At 53.3% G+C, this 17,847-nt stretch overlaps 1 protein-coding gene across 1 annotated transcript in view; it reads left to right on the top strand.

The window, feature by feature from the left end:
- Window positions 1-5,324: 5,324 nt before the first annotated feature.
- USP31 (ubiquitin specific peptidase 31) overlaps window positions 5,325-17,847 on the top strand; it is a 64,653-nt gene continuing 52,130 nt past the window's right edge. Inside the window, exon 1 of the mRNA XM_055134413.1 lies at window positions 5,325-6,041. Within this exon, the coding sequence (XP_054990388.1) occupies window positions 5,424-6,041 (618 nt within the window). The 5' untranslated portion in view covers window positions 5,325-5,423. The remainder of the gene's footprint in view (window positions 6,042-17,847) is intronic.

The following is a 17,847-nucleotide window of genomic DNA, read 5'->3' as shown; positions in this document are numbered from 1 at the left end:
TACTTTTATGAGTGGCCGTTTATAAAAGAAACGTGTCAGAAGAAAAATGAAGAGATGATGCACACGGGTAAATCAAGCCAGTAAAAAAAATACAAATTGCTAATAAAAAGGCATTACTAGCCACTTTTTTTTCTTAATTGCAAGCAACAGAAACTGACATGGGTTAGTTTCAGCAATAAAGGGATTTATGGGAAGCCTAGCAGATTAGTTCTTAGAATAAACAGAGCAGGAGGAACAGGCTTGAGCAGAAGCCCAGGGAGGCAGACACCAGTCAGAACTTGTTTCTTGAGGTACCAGCTGGATTTGTGAGTATGGTCACCCCCGAGGACCCCCACTGTCACACTACAGACAACGGTGCCCTGCTTCTGTCGCTCGCTGCGGTGGTGTCAGCCCACCGTGTGTGTACCAGAAGCCCAGAGATACGTCCTTAGGTTATCTCCCCTCATCTTTGCTTCCAAGGGTGGCGGGGATGTCAGTTTCCATAAGGGGAACTGGAGTTGTCCAGCCCGATCTGGATCCCCTCCCAATGGGAAGCCTGTCCCTGCCGGATAGCTGGGGCACCAGCACGTGTTATTCCACTTCTCTCACGCACGCCCACGAATAAGCCACTCCAGCCATTGCTTTTGTCATTGTGGAAAAGATGACACTCTCAGCACTCTCCAGGGATTGGGAGATGCACAAAACCTCCACGCCAGTGCATTCACCGTAAAATCTTCCCGAGATCTGCTGGACATCAGGTGTCAAATCCTAAAATGTCCCTATTCATTTTTTTTTCCTTTTTGGGTCACACCCGGCGATGCTCAGGGGTTACTCCTGGCTCATGCACTCAGGAGTTATTCCTGGCGGTGCTCGGGGGACCATATGGGATGCTGGGAATTGAACCCAGGTCGGCTGCATGCAAGGCAAACGCCCTACCCGCTGTGCTATCCCTCTAGCCCCTAAAATGTCTCTATTCTTTCATGCACGGTGTCAGCCTAAGAACAGTTGCAGGGTTGGGACTGTTTTATTTAGCTGATGCTCTTTGTTCCACTGTTGCTTCTAGCGTGGGTCTCCCTGGCTCGTGGTAAAGTATTCTGTAATTCTGGCTTATACAGACAGTGAGGAAGACCACAGAGGATTACATTTCACTGAAAACTGACGGAAGACCACAGAGGATTGCATTTTACTGAACACTGCTGGCTGAGAAACGATCCTCTAAGTTACTGCGACACCATGCAAATTACATTTTGCATTTCAGCTGCGAAGCTGCAAGTAGCAGCCGGGGTGAACTAGGCAAGGAGAAGAGGGTGATATTCGAGGCGGGGTGGTGAACCCAAGCTGGTCTCCGAGGGGTGCTGAAGGGAGTCCAAGTCAGCAGAGATTAGCCCTGGTTTCTTTGAAGCTCTCAACAGCAGTGGGGTTCCAGACGGCCTGCTAGAATTTGGAAATGGAGAAGCTCTGTGAGGCTAAGGACTGTTTGCAGCTGTGAGGGGAGAAATCAGCTCCTGACCAATTGCAGGTCTACTTGGGCTTTTTGCTAGTCTAGTTTGGGTTTCTGTTAAACCATAGTCTGGAGGTTGGAGCGATAGTACAGAGGGTAGGATGTTTGCCTTGCACGTGACCGACTGGGGTTCGATTCCCAGCATCCCATATGGTCCCCCGAGCCCTGCCAGGAGTAATTGCTGAGTGCAGAGCCAGGAGTAACCCCTGTGCATCGCCGGTTGTGACCCAAAAAGCAAATAAAATAAAATAAATGTGTTTAATGAAAATAAAATAGAGTCTGCCATGGGGACTGGAGTTTGAGAGGCCCTTAGCAAGAGTGAGGACATAGGCAGAGAAACCCAGGAAATAGCCCATGTAGAACATGTAGAAAAGGGTACATTATTGAATTGATGAATTGGAACTCACTGGTTATCACTCCCTAGCACTCATTCCCACTCGGGACTCTGAAGAACCCTGCCAGATGTACCTCAGTTATCCGTCTGAAGGTTGGGAGCCGGTGGTTGTGCTGGTTGAGGGTAGTCTTGGATGGGGGGAGGGGGTGAGGAGTAACTGTAGCTGTTCATTCACTCCCGCTAGTGAATTCCCTGACTTTGGAGTCAGAAAAGCAAAGAGATCAACAATCTGATGAGTGTTTGTCGGGGTGTTATCACATGCATTGGCTCATGGTTGTGCTTGCAATTTAAGATGAGCTCAAAACACATAATGGGGGATGAAAAGCGTTTTCTATGCTCAATTTTCTAAGACAGATTTTTTCATCTACATGACACATATCAGATTCATGGTCGGTGCTGGGCATCTGTGGATAGCAAAAACAGATTGAGTCTCTGCTTTAAAAGCTGACAGTCAGGGCTGGAGCAATTATACAGCGGGTAGGGCGTTTGCCTTGCATGCGGCCGACCCAGGTTCAATTCCCAGCATCCCATATGGTCCCCTGAGCACTGCCAGGAGTAATTCCTGAGTGCATGAGCCAGGAGTAACCCCTATGCACCCAATGCGGAGAGAAAGCTGACAATCTAGGGGACAGAGGGATAGTACAGGGGTTAAGGTGTTTGCCCTGGATGCTGCAGATGTGGATTTGAACCCCAGCAGTGTACAGGGTGCCTCAGGCACCATCAGGAATGATCCCTGAGCAGAGTCAGTTGTAAGCCCTGGGCACCGCTGGGTGTGTCATACCTCCCCTCCAGCAAAAGCCCAAAACAACCAAAATAAAAACCCAAATCAACCCTAACAGTCTTTTGTGGATTTTGAGCAAATTCAAGTGGTTAGTTATGAACTTCCAAGTGAGAAATGAAGAAGTGGCAAAAGAAAAGCAAAGGAAAAAGAAAAGTTGCTTAGGAAAACGAACGTTGGGAGATAACTTTCAAGTTAGAGACAATTGAGGGGACCCCAAGAGACCCCTCCCACTTCCTCAAAATACCTCCCACATTATGGCGGGGCCTGATGCTAACATTTCACTAAAACGTTGAAAGCCCACTCAAAGCCATTCCTCTCTTTAGTCACATTCCTCCTTCCTGGTTTCTCATAGTTGAAAAAATGCAAACTTTTAAAAAATTTTTTTATGAAGACTGAGAGCCACCACGTTATCAATATGCATTCTTGCTGATGTCCGGATGAGTTCAAGGTGCCGTGAGGGGCCGGAGAGATAGTAGGGGGGTTAAGGGGCTTGCTTTGCATGCAGCCAACCTCAGTTCCATGTTGGCCTATAAACAGAGCCAGGAGTAGCCCCTGAGCACCACCCGCTGTGACCGCAACAGCTCCTGCCTCCTCACCCATCCCCCAGCGAACAAACAGAATCACCAACAAACCCCCACCCACCTAAAAACCAAAAAGCCTGCCCAGCTGTGACTAGGACTAGGAGCAGGTAGGAAAGGTTAGCAGAGCCCAGGAGTCAGTGTGGGAGGTGCTCAGCTGTGAGGTCAGGCTTATTATGGAGTGAGAAGCCAGAGGCAAGAGCCAGCAACTTTGACACCTAGTGGAAGGCAGACTTTCTATTTTTAAAAGAGTTAGGGATCTCCCTTCCCTAGTTTCACCTTCCCTCCCTCCTTCCCTCCCTCTCTCTCTCCTTCCTTCCCTCCCTCCCTCCCTTCCTCCCTTCCTTCTCTTTTTCTCTCTCTCATTCTTTCCCTCCTCTGTCCCTCCCTTCCTTTTTTTCCTTCCTTCCTTCCTTCCTTCCTTCCTTCCTTCCTTCCTTCCTTCCTTCCTTCCTTCCTTCCTTCCTTCCTTCCTTCCTTCTTTTTCTCTCTCGTTCTTTCCCTCCTCTGTCCCTCCCTTCCTTTTTTTCCTTCCTTCCTTCTCCTTTCTTTCTTTCTTTCTTTCTTTCTTTCTTTCTTTCTTTCTTTCTTTCTTTCTTTCTTTCTTTCTTTCTTTCTTTCTTTCCCTCTTTTTCTTTCTCTCTTTCTTTCTCTTTACTTCTCTCTTTCCTTCTTTTTCTTTCTCTTTTCTCTCTCTCTTCTTTCTTTCTTTCTTTCTTTCTTTCTTTCTTTCTTTCTTTCTTTCTTTCTTTCTTTCTTTCTTTCTTTCTTTCTTTCTTTCTTTCTTTCTTTCTTTTTCTTTCTCCCAGGCTTAGGGTTGGCAAGAGGAAAATAAACAAAGAAGTTCCAAAGCTGAGATTTGCAGGCTGAGGACAGCCCCAAGTACTCCTCACCACCCCGGCACTATTTTTTCCTTCTTTTAAAATTGGACCAACACTTAAAAATAGGATTTCCACCTTCTCTTTAAAAATCAGATGATCTGGCAACACTCAGCCCTCATTTCTGCCTGGGAACAATTGGTTGGAGTTGAGCAGCTGTCACAGTCTTCAGAAAGATGGTGATTTGCCGCCTCTATAGTCCTACCATTTTTCACAGTTCTCCCCCAGCACCGAGCGCCAAGTCATTTTAATATAGAATAAACATGACGATCGAAATACTGGATTCTGCACGAATGGGACCTCTCTGATCTGTGGCATCTGTGAGCCTTTCATTTGGAGCGTCCATCAAGGGGCTTTGAAACAAACTTGCGTTTAACTAGTAAATTTCATCTCAAAGGCACTGAAGACCAAAGGAGGTAATTGCAAGGTTAGCAAAACGCTTTCCCAAGCATAGCAGCTGTTTCCAGCCCCGACTGGAAGTGACGGAGGCTCAGGTAGAAGCCGAGGTAGTTTCATACTTTGCCTGACTCCGGGAGCTGGCACGGTAGCTGTGGCACGCAGAGCTGAATGCATGAATGATAGTAAAGCTCAGTGGGGCTTTAAAGGCTGCTCTGAGAAGGCAGGCGATCCGGTATCTTGTTTCACTGTGACTCCAGGGTTCCTCCTGGAAGACGAGCCTGGCGCGACCCGCCGAGGCTGGGTGATGGCCTAGGGACGCGCCCGCGGGCGGTCGGGATCCCTCGGAGCCAGGTGGTGCTGGGCGGTGGGAGTCAAGTCCACCCATCACTTCGTCCGCGGGCTCGTAACAGGCGCCTCTTCACCCCCGCATCTCCCCCAGGCCTCCGCCGACCGAGCAGCGCAGACCAACATCCGAGTGGCTTGGTGGATGCCGTGGGTGGCGGTGGTGGGGGCGGCGATCCACCACCCGGCGCTGTCCTCTGCGCCTGGACCGTGCCCACACTAGACATGGCCTCGCTCGGGCTTCACGCCGCGGGGACCGCGCCCGGAGCCGCGCGTCGGGGCGCCTGCCCGGACTCAACATGGCGCCGGGCGGCTTCGGCGCGGGGCGGGCGGCGCCCGCGGCGGGTCACGTGAGCGGTCCAGCTGGGCGGTCCGCGCGCCCGCCCGCCCGCCCGCCGGCTGCCGCTCGCTCTCCGCCCGGCTCGGTGGCGCTCTGAGCTCGTCCGGGGCGTCGGGCGCCCCCCCCTCCCCCCGGCCCGGTGAGGCGCGGCGCGGCGGCATGCGGCGGCGGCCGTGGAGGGGCCGCGGGCCGGGCCGGCGGGCGCGGGGATGAGCGTCGGCGGCCGCCGCCATGTCCAGGGTCACGGCGCCCGGGCCCGGGCCGCCGGCGGCGGCGGCGGCGGGCGGGAAGGAGAAGCGCTCCTTCAGCAAGCGGCTGTTCCGGAGCGGCCGCGCGGGCGGCGGGGGCGCGGGGGGCCCCGGGCCGGCCGCGCCCTCCTCGCCGGCGTCGTCGGCGCGCTCGGTGGGCAGCTTCATGAGCCGCGTCCTCAAGACGCTGTCCACGCTCTCGCACCTGAGCTCCGAGGGCGCCGGGCCCGAGCGCGGCGGCCTGCGCAGCTGCTTCCCGCCGGGGCCGCCCGCCGCGCCCACGCCGCCCCCCGCCTGCCCGCCGCCGCCCGCCTCGCCCGCGCCGCCCGCCTGCGCGCACGCCGAGCCGGTGCCCGGCGTGGCGGGGCTCCGCAACCACGGCAACACGTGCTTCATGAACGCCACGCTGCAGTGCCTCAGCAACACCGAGCTCTTCGCCGAGTACCTGGCGCTCGGCCAGTACCGGGCGGGCCGGCCCGAGCCCGAGCCCGAGCCCGAGCCGCCCGCGCCGGGCCACGGCGAGGTCACCGAGCAGCTGGCGCACCTGGTGCGCGCGCTCTGGACCCTGGAGTACACGCCGCAGCACAGCCGCGACTTCAAGGTGAGCCTCCCCCCCACCTCCGCCCCCGCCCCGCACCCCCGCTCGGGGGAGGGAGGGGGCGCACGCCGCCGGGGTCGTCGGTGGGGTGCGACGAGGCTTGGGGCGGATGCCACTGATGGAGAAGGGGAGAATGAGCCACCCCCTCGCTCGCTCGCTCTCTCTCCTTCCATCCTCCGGTGCGTTCATCTGTTCGTTCACCCCGTGATGTACCGAGCTCGCAGGGTGCCAGCCCCCCCCCCCCGCCCCCTGATGGGTCCTGGGAAGGGGGATGGCACCCTGGCGCAGCCACCCGAAACTTCCTGCACTTTGGAGCTTGAGCCGGAGCACTCCTGCCGTGCGCTGCTTGCAGTGTGATTCGGGGCTACTGACTCCACCTCTGGGGGTCCCCCCACGCCCCCGCCCGGGTTTGGTTTCCTTGCCGGGTGATCTCTCTCTTAACGTGCCAACAAAGGTGTGGAGGAGGCGACCCCCTTTGGGGTTGTGGATTCAACGGGTACTTGGAGAGGGTTTCAGCGCAGTGGCGTGGTCAGCGTGGGCACGGCTACCTGGTGTTTCTGCAGCTGTTGTTTAGAGTTTTTGGCGCGGAGGACTTGACAGGGTTGTGGTGGTTTCTGTCCAAGCGTTGTTGGAACACCGGGCGGGGAGAACTGCCACGGCGGTGTGGGGGCGCGTGCCCTCCACCCAGGGGAGATCCCTGGCACCCCCGTATGCCCAGATGGTCCCCTGAGCACCACCTGGTGTGATTCCTGAGCGTAGAGCCAGAAGGAACCAGTCAGCATGGTAGGGTGTGGCTGTAAACCAGAAATCGAGGTTGGATCCCTTCACTGGGTGCCAGGGCAGTTGAGGGTCACCCCTCTGGGAAGAGCAGATAGGGGCCGAGTCTTGAGTCACCCTGGCAGGGGAAAGGCGCCCCCTTGAAGGGATGCGGGGCGAGATAGGGAGGAACTTGGTGCTCTTGAGAAACAGGGTGTCTCTGGGCCGGCTCGCTGGGGAGGGTGCTGGGAGTCCGTCTCTGTCTGTGTCAGCAGGGTGCAAGATCAAGGCTGGTCCCTACTTAGGTGTTTACCAACCCCCGAGAAACAAATGTTACCCAAATAGAACTCAACGAGAGTTTTGCAGGACAGATCTCAATTTTGGTTTTGGCTCTTCCTGGGAGTGCTCAGGCGTTACTCCTTGCTCTGTGTCAGTGATCACTCCTGGAGGGGCTCCGGGGACCATATGCAGTGCCATGGATCAAACTCAGGTGGGCCTCATGCAAGGCAAAGGCTGTGCCCTCTCCCTGGCCCCTGCTGGACAGTTCTACCGAGAATAGGACTCTGTGGAGGGCACGTGTTTGGCTTCATCGGAGTTCAAAATGCGAAGAATCCTATCTGCTGTTGAGAGTGGGCTTACGACTCAGGTCTATCACTGCTCCCTGCTGGGCTGGCCGGAAGGGTCCTTGGCTGGGGTCTGAGGTGCTGGACCATGTAGGCTGTAAGGGATACTACTCTTCGACTGTCCAACTCCGCAGAGGGGGAGCCGGTTTGGGATCGTGTGGGAGATCCTCTCGGGCTGGACTTGGGGAGGTGTTAAAAGAGAATGAAGTCACACAGGGAGAAAGTTAATTCCTTCTCTGTTCTCTTTCTGTCCTGATTACGCCCAGTGCTCGGGAGAAAGTCTCAGCTGGTGGTAAGCTCTAACACCTCTTGCTCACGCCCCCACTTTTTTTTTTTTTAATATTTTAAACAAAAAGAGAACAAGTGTCTGGTTCAGAGGCTTTTGCAGGAAGCGGTAGCTGGGATTTAATAAGGTTATGTTTCCCTTGGGTGTGCGTTTATATTTATATTCTATTTATGGCAAAGTGGTACTGGCTTTTGATTGGTGCTGCGAAGTTTCTAAGACATATTTAAGCGAAAGCCCATGGTTTGAGTAAAATATAAAGTGATGATGGTCTCCAGTCGCACCTTGCTTCCCTGGACCCCGCGGGCTGGGCCTCTGCCCTCTTGTGCATTTTGCTTACATTTTATTTGTATGTGTTTCTGGTGCTCTTGAGTTGTTTTTGTCAAAAAAGACAAAATGGTCACCGTTTTCTCTTGGAACTTTGAATGGAAATACTCGACTGGGTTTTGTGTCGGAGACCTCAGGAAGTGACAGCGAATGGCAGTCAGCTGACTCTTCTCTCTCCCGTGCTAGCTGCAGCAGACGCAAACTTTTTTCAAGGTTAGAGCCCCGTGTTTTAAATTTGGTTTTCTCTTCCAAAATGTGGACAGTTTAATTTTTGCAGCATCTTCCTGTATGGACGCTTCCATTGTATACATTAAGCTGTGAGAGGAAATGGGTCAATAGTTCTAGAAATGCAGAGGCTGATTGTATGGGCACATTTTGGCAAACTTGGACAGATTCTTAGAGGTCCTTTTTTGTTTGTTTTTGTTCTGGGGCCACGCCCACTGGTGCTCAGGGCTACTCCTTCCTGGCGCTGCCAACTCCCGGATCCCTCCTGGCGGGCTCCAAGGATCAGGGGTGTCAGGGTTCCAGGTGGGCAGGTGCCCTGAGAGCTGGGCTGTGCAGAAGCTGTGCAGCTGCTACTGGTAGGTCTTAATTGGTAAAAATGTAACTTCTGAGCTCTTGTAAATTTCACTCTGCTTCTCACCCTTTGCTCCCTAACCTTAGGAATGCATGCCACGGAGAAAGTGTTCTAAGGATGGCGCCTCCGCTGTCTTTATCGGAGAGGGGGTATTCGCCCACGTGGAGCCCTGTCTGCCTCCCCACCCCCCAAGTCTGTAACTTCCCTGGAATCCTGTCCTCGGGTTCCTTGCCTGGCAGTCTTCTGTCCAGTGGTGGCAGGATTTCTTTTTCTTTTCTTTTTTTTTTTCCTAATTGAATCACAGTGCGATACACAGTTACAAAGCCCTTCAGGATTGGGTTTCAGGCATACAATGTTCCAGCACCCATCTCTCCACCAGTGCACCTACCACCAATGTCCTCAGTTTCCCTCCCTCCACCGCACCAGGGAGGCTGACTTTATGGTAGTCTCTCTCTCTCTCTCTCTCTCTCTCTCTCTCTCTCTCTCTCTCTCTCTCTCTCTCTCTCTTCTCTCTTTCTCTCGTTCTCGCTCTCTTTCTCAAGTTGGCGCTCCTCTGGGTGCCCCTCGGTCAGCCTTGGGCTGGAGAGTGGCTGGGTACCCGGGGTTTCCCGGGGGGACAGGAGGTAAGGGCGGGAAGGTTGCCTCTTTCCGACCTGCTCAGCCTCCCTGTGCCATGCACGTGGGTTTGCGGAGGCCCAACACTGGCCTCGGGGCCCTGGTCAGCACCTCTCACCCTGGAACGTGCGTGGAGCTCACCCTGGCGGCTGCTTCCACAGCAGATTAGGAATCCACAGAGCTGTGGGGAGGCCCCGGACCCTGCATTTCTGAAAAGCACCCAGATGACATCAGGGGCATGGATCTGCGTTTGGGATAACAGGCTCCAGGCAAGAGGAAAACTCCCCAGAGATGTGTTCTGAAGGCCAGAGGAAATTGCTGGGCAGAGAGATGTGGAGTGGCTTGAAAGGGCCAGTGGTTTGGGGGCTGTGGCCGGGGGGTGGATCGGGGGGAGCTGCACAGAAACAAATAGTGGTTGGGTGGCTGATTATGCCTTGGAGAAGCTGAAGCAAGGTGTGCCGTGACCCGACCCGGAAGGGCTTGGTAGGCCCCTGTGGTTGGACTGGACCCCCTGGAAGTTGAGATGCTGGGGCCAGATTTCCAAGAGGGTGGAGACTGGGATCAGACTTGCTCTTTCTGCCGCTCCCCTCCGCCTTTAGTAAGGCTGGTGGCGGGGGGGGGGGGGAATTACTTGCTTCTTCCCCCCACCCTCCCATGTAAATGTTTAATGATGGCCATGTTGGATTACCTGTCCCCACACCGCCTTGCTGGTGGCGGCCAACGCTTGTTTGGATGCAGCTGTTCTCCCAGCACTCACGTGCGACCCTGGCATCCTGCCAGCGTCTGGGCTCCAGGTGGCTACTGCCACCTCGCTGGAGTTGGCACTGTCATCCTGTTGTTCATCGATTTGCTCGAGCGGGCACCAGTAACGTCTCCATTGTGATGCTTCTTGTGACTGTTTTTGGCATATCAAATACGCCACGGGGAGCTTGCCAGGCTCTGCCGTGCGGGGGAGATACTCTCGGTAGCTTTCTGGGCTCTCCGAGAGGGACGGAGGAATCGAACCCGGGTTGGCCGCGTGCAAGGCAAACGCCCAACCGCTGCGCTATCGCTCCAGTCCCACTGGAGTTGGCAGAAGAGACAAAACCAATTTGAGATGCTTTGCCTGGAGGTCTCCAAAATCACTTAGTGCATCTTTGCGCTTTTATTCTCTTAAAATTCTTTAAGTTACTAATGGTTTTCTCTGTAAGGATTTTTTTGTTGTTGTTTTCCCAATAGAACTTTTTTTTTCTCCCCACATTGGTTTAGGCTTTTAGGAGCTTGGCAGGTAAATGGATTCGGGGTATTGGAAGCGCCAGGGCGCCGTTACTGTTGGGGTTTGTTCTTGCAGTGCGTGAGGAGCTGACTTCCCAACCTTGGTCCACCGCGGGAACCCCTCCAGTCGCCCCTTCTCCTCTCTCTACAAAGCAGTATTCCTCCTGTTAGCGTGTTGGTTATGCATACGCCCCCCCCCCCCCCGCCGCCCCCTAAGCCCCAGCCTCCTTCCCGGGGATGTTGGCAGTGTCTGGAGACATACTTGGTTGTGGCAGCTGGGGAGGGGGCGGTTCTTGTGGCTGCGGCGGGAGTTCCCGGGTGGTGCTGAGGTGGAGAAACCGTTGTGGGTGTTTCCCCACGCCCGCCCTGGGAGTGGGCTCCTCGAGTCCACCTGGGGCTCTCCTGGCAGGCCACTGCGATGGCGTTGGTAGGAGGGTCCCCAGAGACTGTGTGCCGGTGTGAGAGGAAGCCGGCCCCGGCTCTCCCGGCTCTCCCGGCTCTCCAGGGCCGCTCGCAGGCGCCGGCTTCTCGCAGATGCTCCGCGATGACAACACTCGGCGTCTCCTTGCAGTAAGAGGCTGATAGTCATCTTTCAAGTACCCAAGATAAGCTTCCTTACAGCAGTTTTCAAATCGTGCTCTCAGAGAACCAGCACAGAGTGAGCCACTGATTAAAGCAGAAACGACAAAGCACAGCTGTGGGCTTCTCCCAGGTTTGCAGTGGGGCAGAAAAGCCGCGGCAGCGCGGATTCCCTTGCCGGTGCCTTTTCTCCGCCGGTGCTGCGGTGCCTTGTCGTGTGAGTTCTCAGGTTACAAAGGGAACATACATGTATGAGCAAGCCAGGCCCACCCGGGAGCGGCAGTTAGGGGCTGAAGGGCTCCGCCTCACACCTTCCTTTTCCAGAGACCCTTGCTGGGGACCCCCGCGGACCCCGGAGGTCAGCTCCCTTCCAGGAAGCGTGGTCAGCGCTAGTGGCCCCCCACAAATGCTTTGGGCTTCAGGGCATCGCTTGAGTTCATTGCAGAGCAGGAAAGAAAGAAGTTGTACGGGTCACGTTTAGATTAAGGACGGCGTGAAAACGTGCAGCGTGGGGCCAGAGCACGAGTGCAGCGGGCAGGGTGCTCGCTCGGACACGGCGGCCCCGAGTTCCATCTCTGGTATCCCATACAGTCCCCGAGCCAGCCAGAGGTCGTCCTGAGCAACCCTGTGTGTCCCCCCCCACCCCCAAGCAGGAAAGTGCAGTTTCTCTGCTTAGTGGCCTGGTCTGCCAAATGCTGTCACGTGAGTAAAGTTCCCAGGTCTCGGGGTGGGTATGGGGTTGAGGGGACCATGAAATCTTAGATGGAGGAGACCTGGGCGTGAGCTGTGTGGCCCCCGGCCTTTCTGGGCCGGGGAACAGGGAGGAGCAGGGCCAGGGTTCTGACTTCCATTCTTGCTCGGCCTGCACACACACACACACACACACACACACACACACACTCACACACACACACACACACACACCCCAGCTGGGTTCTGACTTCCATTCTTGCTCGGCCTGCACACACACACACACACACACACACACAGAGCTGGGTTCTGACTTCCATTCTTGCTCGGCCTGCACACACACACACACACACACACACACACCAGCTGGGTTCTGACTTCCATTCTTGCTCGGCCTGCACACACACACACACACACACACACACCAGCTGGGTTCTGACTTCCATTCTTGCTCGGCCTGCACACACACACACACACACAGCTGGGTTCTGACTTCCATTCTTGCTCGGCCTGCACACACACACACACACACACACACACACGCACACACACACACACACACACACCAGCTGGGTTCTGACTTCCATTCTTGCTCGGCCTGCACACACACACACACACACACACACAGCTGGGTTCTGACTTCCATTCTTGCTCGGCCTGCACACACACACACGCACACACACACACACACACACACACACACCAGCTGGGTTCTGACTTCCATTCTTGCTCGGCCTGCACACACACACACACACACACACACACACACACACACCAGCTGGGTTCTGACTTCCATTCTTGCTCGGCCTGCACACACACACACACACACACACACGCACACACACACAGCTGGGTTCTGACTTCCATTCTTGCTCGGCCTGCACACACACACACACACACACACACACACACACTCAGCCTCTGAAATCTCAGGTCTCAGAAACACACACACACACACACACACACACACACATACACAGAGCAGCCTCTGAAATCACAGGTCTCAGAAGCAGCCAGGTCCTCAGCCTGTGTTCTCTCTCTCTCTCTCTCTCTCTCTCTCTCTCTCTCTCTCTCTCTTCTCTCTCTCTCTCTCGCTCTGCGGCTGTGGGTGCCTTATCAGTGCTGCCGCCTCTGAAGTCACCGGTTTCAGAAGCAGCCAGGCTGGGCGGACGTGCTGGAACGTGCAGCATTTCTCCGCTCTGGGGCGGGGGTGCCGAGTTGCAGTGGAAGTAAGGTCAGCAGTGGCCAGCTTCCTGCGCTCAGATGTCCACACCTTGGGGAGTTTTCCTTCAAAAACGATCCCTGGAGACCATGTAAATGCTTGTAGAAACATACGGTGTCTTGTCCACTGTTGGGCCCTTACATCGAGTTCTGTGGCACGCTTTTCTTACATTTTCTTTCCCCAGCCTTTACTTTGGACTTTTACATATATTATGGAAGTACTCTTTGGACCTTTTGACACACAAAACATTCTCATTTTGGGGGAGGGGCACATCCTGAGGTGCTCAGGTGGTGTTTGGGGGGCCGTGGGCTACCATGCAGTTCTGGGGATTAGACCTGGCACTCCCCTTTCAGATGCCTGCTCTGGTTCGTCTGTGTTTCATAGACGTACCCATGACCACCTCATTCTTTTTTTTTTTTTTTTAAAACAGTTCTCTAGAAAGAAGTTCACTGAGGGCATATTTGTTGTTTAAAGTTTTTTTTGGTTTGCTTGTTTGGGGGCCACACCCGGTGCCGGTGCTTGGGGCTGACTCTTGGCGCTGTTCTGAGGGGCTCACTCCTGGTGGGGCCTCGTTGGTTGTGTGCCAGGGAAGCGCCCTGCCCCCTGTCCCGTCTCTGCCCACTGTCCTCTCTCCCCCCGCTGTTCTGTCTCTGCCGCCCCTGCTGTTTCAAGTTTTGGATGACCAGAGCCAGTCAAGCCTCCTTTGAGTTTTCTAAATGAGTTTTCGAAGTCTCAGTAGTCCATCAGTGGGATTGTGTGTTTCAAATGCGTCACCTCGCCAGCTTGCCCCAGCGGAAGGCTTCGTGGCACAAGATTGTCTGCCACGGACGACCGCCTGTGGTCCTGGGCCTGGTACCTGGCACGAGCTTCCTCTTAACCATCATTCAAACCTAAAATTGTTTTCATTTCAGAATGCCTCCTCTACACTTTCTATTTAAAATGAAAACAAACTTAAATTTTTTATTATTATTATTATTTTCTTTCTTTTTGGGCGATGCTCAGGGCTGACTCCTGGCTCTGCACTCAGGAATTACTCCTGGCGGTGCTCGGGAGACCATATGGGATGCTGGGAATTGAACCCGGGTCGGCCGCATGCAAGGCAAACGCCCTCCCCGCTGTGCTATCCATCCAGCCCCTTAAATTTATTATTTTTTAAAAATATCGCTGTGCTGGGAATTGAACCCAGGGCCTCACGCACGTGAGGCAAATGCTCTGGCACTGAGCCTAATCCAGGCCCAGCTGCATTCTTTTTAAATACAGATCTTCCTCCAGGAAGGGCTGAGCTGGTGCAGCAGTTTTTCACCAGGTGGGAAAGGGAGAACCTAAACGTTTTAGGATTTTTCCAAAGGACTGTTTTTTTTTTTTGTTTATTTTCCAAAACACGGGACCATTACGGAATTCCATCTTTGCCAAACTTTGGAACCACAGTTGCTGGACAATTGTTTTGTAGAAAGAGACTTCGTTTAGGGGTGGGGTGGGAATAAAGGATTGCGTGCGGAGATTACAGGACCCAGGTCTGTCCTCAGATCTTCCCTGCTTCTGGGGAAGCGATTTTAAACCGTGTTGACCGGGGAAGTTCAGAGAAGGGTCAGGTCATTATGAGCTGAAGTGTTAAGATGCTTCATTTGTTCATTGTCAGCAGTTTAGCTCCTGACTCCATGCCACACGTGGTGCCAGTCATGGTGCCAGTCATTAAGTACATAATTATAGATCACTCGCACCCCCGCGATGGCACCAGGTCACATGGTCCCTTCTCTCATGGAGCTTTTGTGGTCATTGGGGAGGCGGATACCAACACCGTGTCTATGAAATTTAAAATGATGAGCTAAAATCACATATTCCTTAAATAGACTGTCTATTTAAGGAAAAGGAAAAGTGTCCCAGAGACAATCATGAGATTGGGCCACATTATTCAGAGTGATTCGAACCTTTGGCCGGCCCTCTTAGAGACTTTGGAGATCGGGGTTCGAGGAGGCTGAGAGGCGCTGGTCTTGTCCCCAGAGGCTTCCCGCAGAGCCCTGGCCTGATCTCCAGCAGGGGAACGGTCCATCCGGGTGCGGGGAGACTGGGTTAGACTCTCCTGTGCTCGCTCAGGAAAGAGGAGAATAGACCTTTGCCGCTTTGAGACTGGCCAGTTTGGGGAAGCCGAGGCAGCCAGAACCTTCCAGGTGCTCATTGTATTTGAGGCATCTCTGGAGAGAAATAGGACTCCAGGACAGAGATTTCTTTGGCAGGGGCCCTCCTGCCGTGTGGCCAGGAAGTTCTGGGGCCCCGTTGGCGATTCTCGGCCACCTGCCCTCCTCCCTGTGGTCCGAGACTCCCCGGCCGCCTGAGGTGCTGAGGACCCCAGGGCTGTCTCTGATACCGGGGACCCTATGGTGCTGGGAATCGCACCCCGCTCAGGGACACGCCAGGCCTGGGCCTTCACTGCTGGACTATGTTCTGACCCTGCCCAGAGATTTGTCCTTGCCACAAAAGCCCCAGTTCCGAGGCTTCGAAAGATCCTTTCCAGCTGGCAGCGCAGACAGGCACTGAATCGGAGTGCAGGGCGGCGCGGCGACGTCCGTGCTCTCGCACCCGGAGCCTTGTTCCGACCTGCCCTGTGTTTGCACTGGGTTCTTGTTTGCATGTGTGCGGGTTTTGCATAGTTGCTGTCTGACCGGGTTGTGGTTTTTTTTCATGCAACTTATAAAACACTATCTAAATAGTGCTCACACACTGCACTGACGGTTTATATGGCATCTCGGGGTGGCAAGGTGACGGTTTACTCAGGCAGCCCTCTTTTATGGGGCACCCGCGCCCTTCCCCGCAAACTCGTTTCCTTTTGCAGATAGTAAACATGGGTCATGGGTGTCGCTTTTTGCTTTGTTCTGTTGCTTGTCGGGGGTAGCCCCTCTTCTGAGCCCCTGAAGCTCTGCCCATCTACTTCTCCCCTTTCCAGTTCAGTTTGAATCCCGTTATTGTAATTTTAATTGTTTTGCAGTAACTCTGGCGTATAGGCTGTATATTTACATTCAACATCCTTATTTCATTATTTTTAGGAGCCATGCCCTGCAGGGTTTGGGCTTTACTCCTGGCTCTGCCCCCAGGGTTGTTCCTGGGGGGGGGGGGGGCTCTGGGGACTATGGGGTACCGGGATCCAGCCCAGGTTGCCTTTGTGCAGGGTAAGCGCTCTAGCCACTGTGTTGTCGCTCCAGCCCGAGGCTATATTTGGGGGTTATGATTTCACACCTCCTCCGGTGCATGTTATTACACCTTGCTCAGCACCAAGACACCAATGTCCCTCCACCTCACTCCAGTGCACCCCTGGTCCCCTCTCCCCTCTCGTGACCTCTGTGGTGGCTAGAATCTAGGGGGTTTCCTTTGGTTTTGTCTGTCCCCTCGCACCAGCTTAGTTGAGGGAGGTCGTCCAGTACTCGATGCCTCCCGTTCCCTCCACGTGGTTGAAAGTGGCAGGATTTCGTTATTTCTCAGAGTTGAGTACTGTTCATGTGTATCTTCTTGATCCTCTCACCTGTTGTTGGACACTTGAGTTATTTTTATATGCCTGTCTGTCTCTCTCTGCTTAATTGTGTAAGACCGTATAGCTGACCGTTTTAACTCTTTAAGGAACAAACCAGTGTCAGCGATGTTGGTGTTGGGTGAATGGCCGCTAATGGCTGGATTACCACTAACCATCTTCAGATCTTTTTATTTCCAGTGGGTGTTTGGGCCTCCCCCACGGAGTGTGTGGCCTGTTCCTGGCTCTGTGCTCAGTCAGAAGTGGTCCCTGGCAGTGCCGGGGATCCTCTGTGGGGCTCCCCATGCAGACCAGGGCTGGCTGATGTCGCCTCGTGCAAGACATGTGCTTTCTCTCCTGCATGAACTCCCCATTAGCATTTTCAGAATTTATAAAAAATTCTATGCATTGAGCAGTAATACTCCCCTAGTCCTCAGTGAACCTCTGTTTCCACTTTGCCTCTCTGAATTTTTCTACTCAGGGTACCCTTTAAAAGTGGAATTGTCCTATTTAATACACAACATTCTGTGTGTCGGGCTCATTTTACTTAGCATGATACTTTCAAGATTCACCCATGCTGGAGCATGTAGAAGAATTGATTTCTGTGTGTAATAATTCTTAGGTGTGTATGCCACATTGGCTTATCCACCTTGTGATGGACTGGGTTGTTGCTGGCTTTGACTATGGTGCAGATGATGCTATGAACACAGGCATATAGGTCCATGTTTTGTTTTCTGGTTTGCATCATATGGTAATTCTGTGTTTAACCTTTGCAGTGCTGGTCGGATTTTCTCATAGTGACTACACCATTTTACATTCCAACCAGTCGTGTGTGAAAATTCGTTTCTCCATATCCTGGTCAAGACTTAACAATATTTTCATTTTTAAAATAAAAGTCATCCTAGGGCTACCTTATTGTGGTTTTGATTTGTATTTCTCTATTATAAATCATTTATGACTTAGTTGTTGATGTTGAGTTGTAGTAGTTTACATATATGTGTGTATATATATGCATATATATATGTGTGTACATATATATAATATATATATATTATATATATATATTGCTTTTTGGATAACACTGGCAATGCTCAGGAGCTATTCCTGGTTCTGCACTCATTAATTTCCCCTGGCCATGCTCGGGGAACCATGTGGGATGCCAGGGATTGAACCCGGGTCGGCCACATGCAAGGCAAACACCCTCCCCGCTGTACCATTGCTCGGAGAGCCCTGAGTTGTAGTACTTTATATATATATTTAGATTTTTTAATTATTTACTTGATTAACAAATCTTTTCTCTCATTCTGTGGGTTGTTCCTCTCTGTTGATGCTCGACTTTGATGCAAAGAGCTTATTTTTGATTAACTTTTTTTGGTTAAGTTTA

The sequence above is a fragment of the Sorex araneus genome, chromosome 4, assembly GCF_027595985.1.
Source record: "Sorex araneus isolate mSorAra2 chromosome 4, mSorAra2.pri, whole genome shotgun sequence".
Classification (NCBI taxonomy): Eukaryota; Metazoa; Chordata; class Mammalia; order Eulipotyphla; family Soricidae; genus Sorex; species Sorex araneus.
Note: the sequence above shows the minus strand (reverse complement) of the source record. Positions and strands in the feature narration are given on the sequence as shown.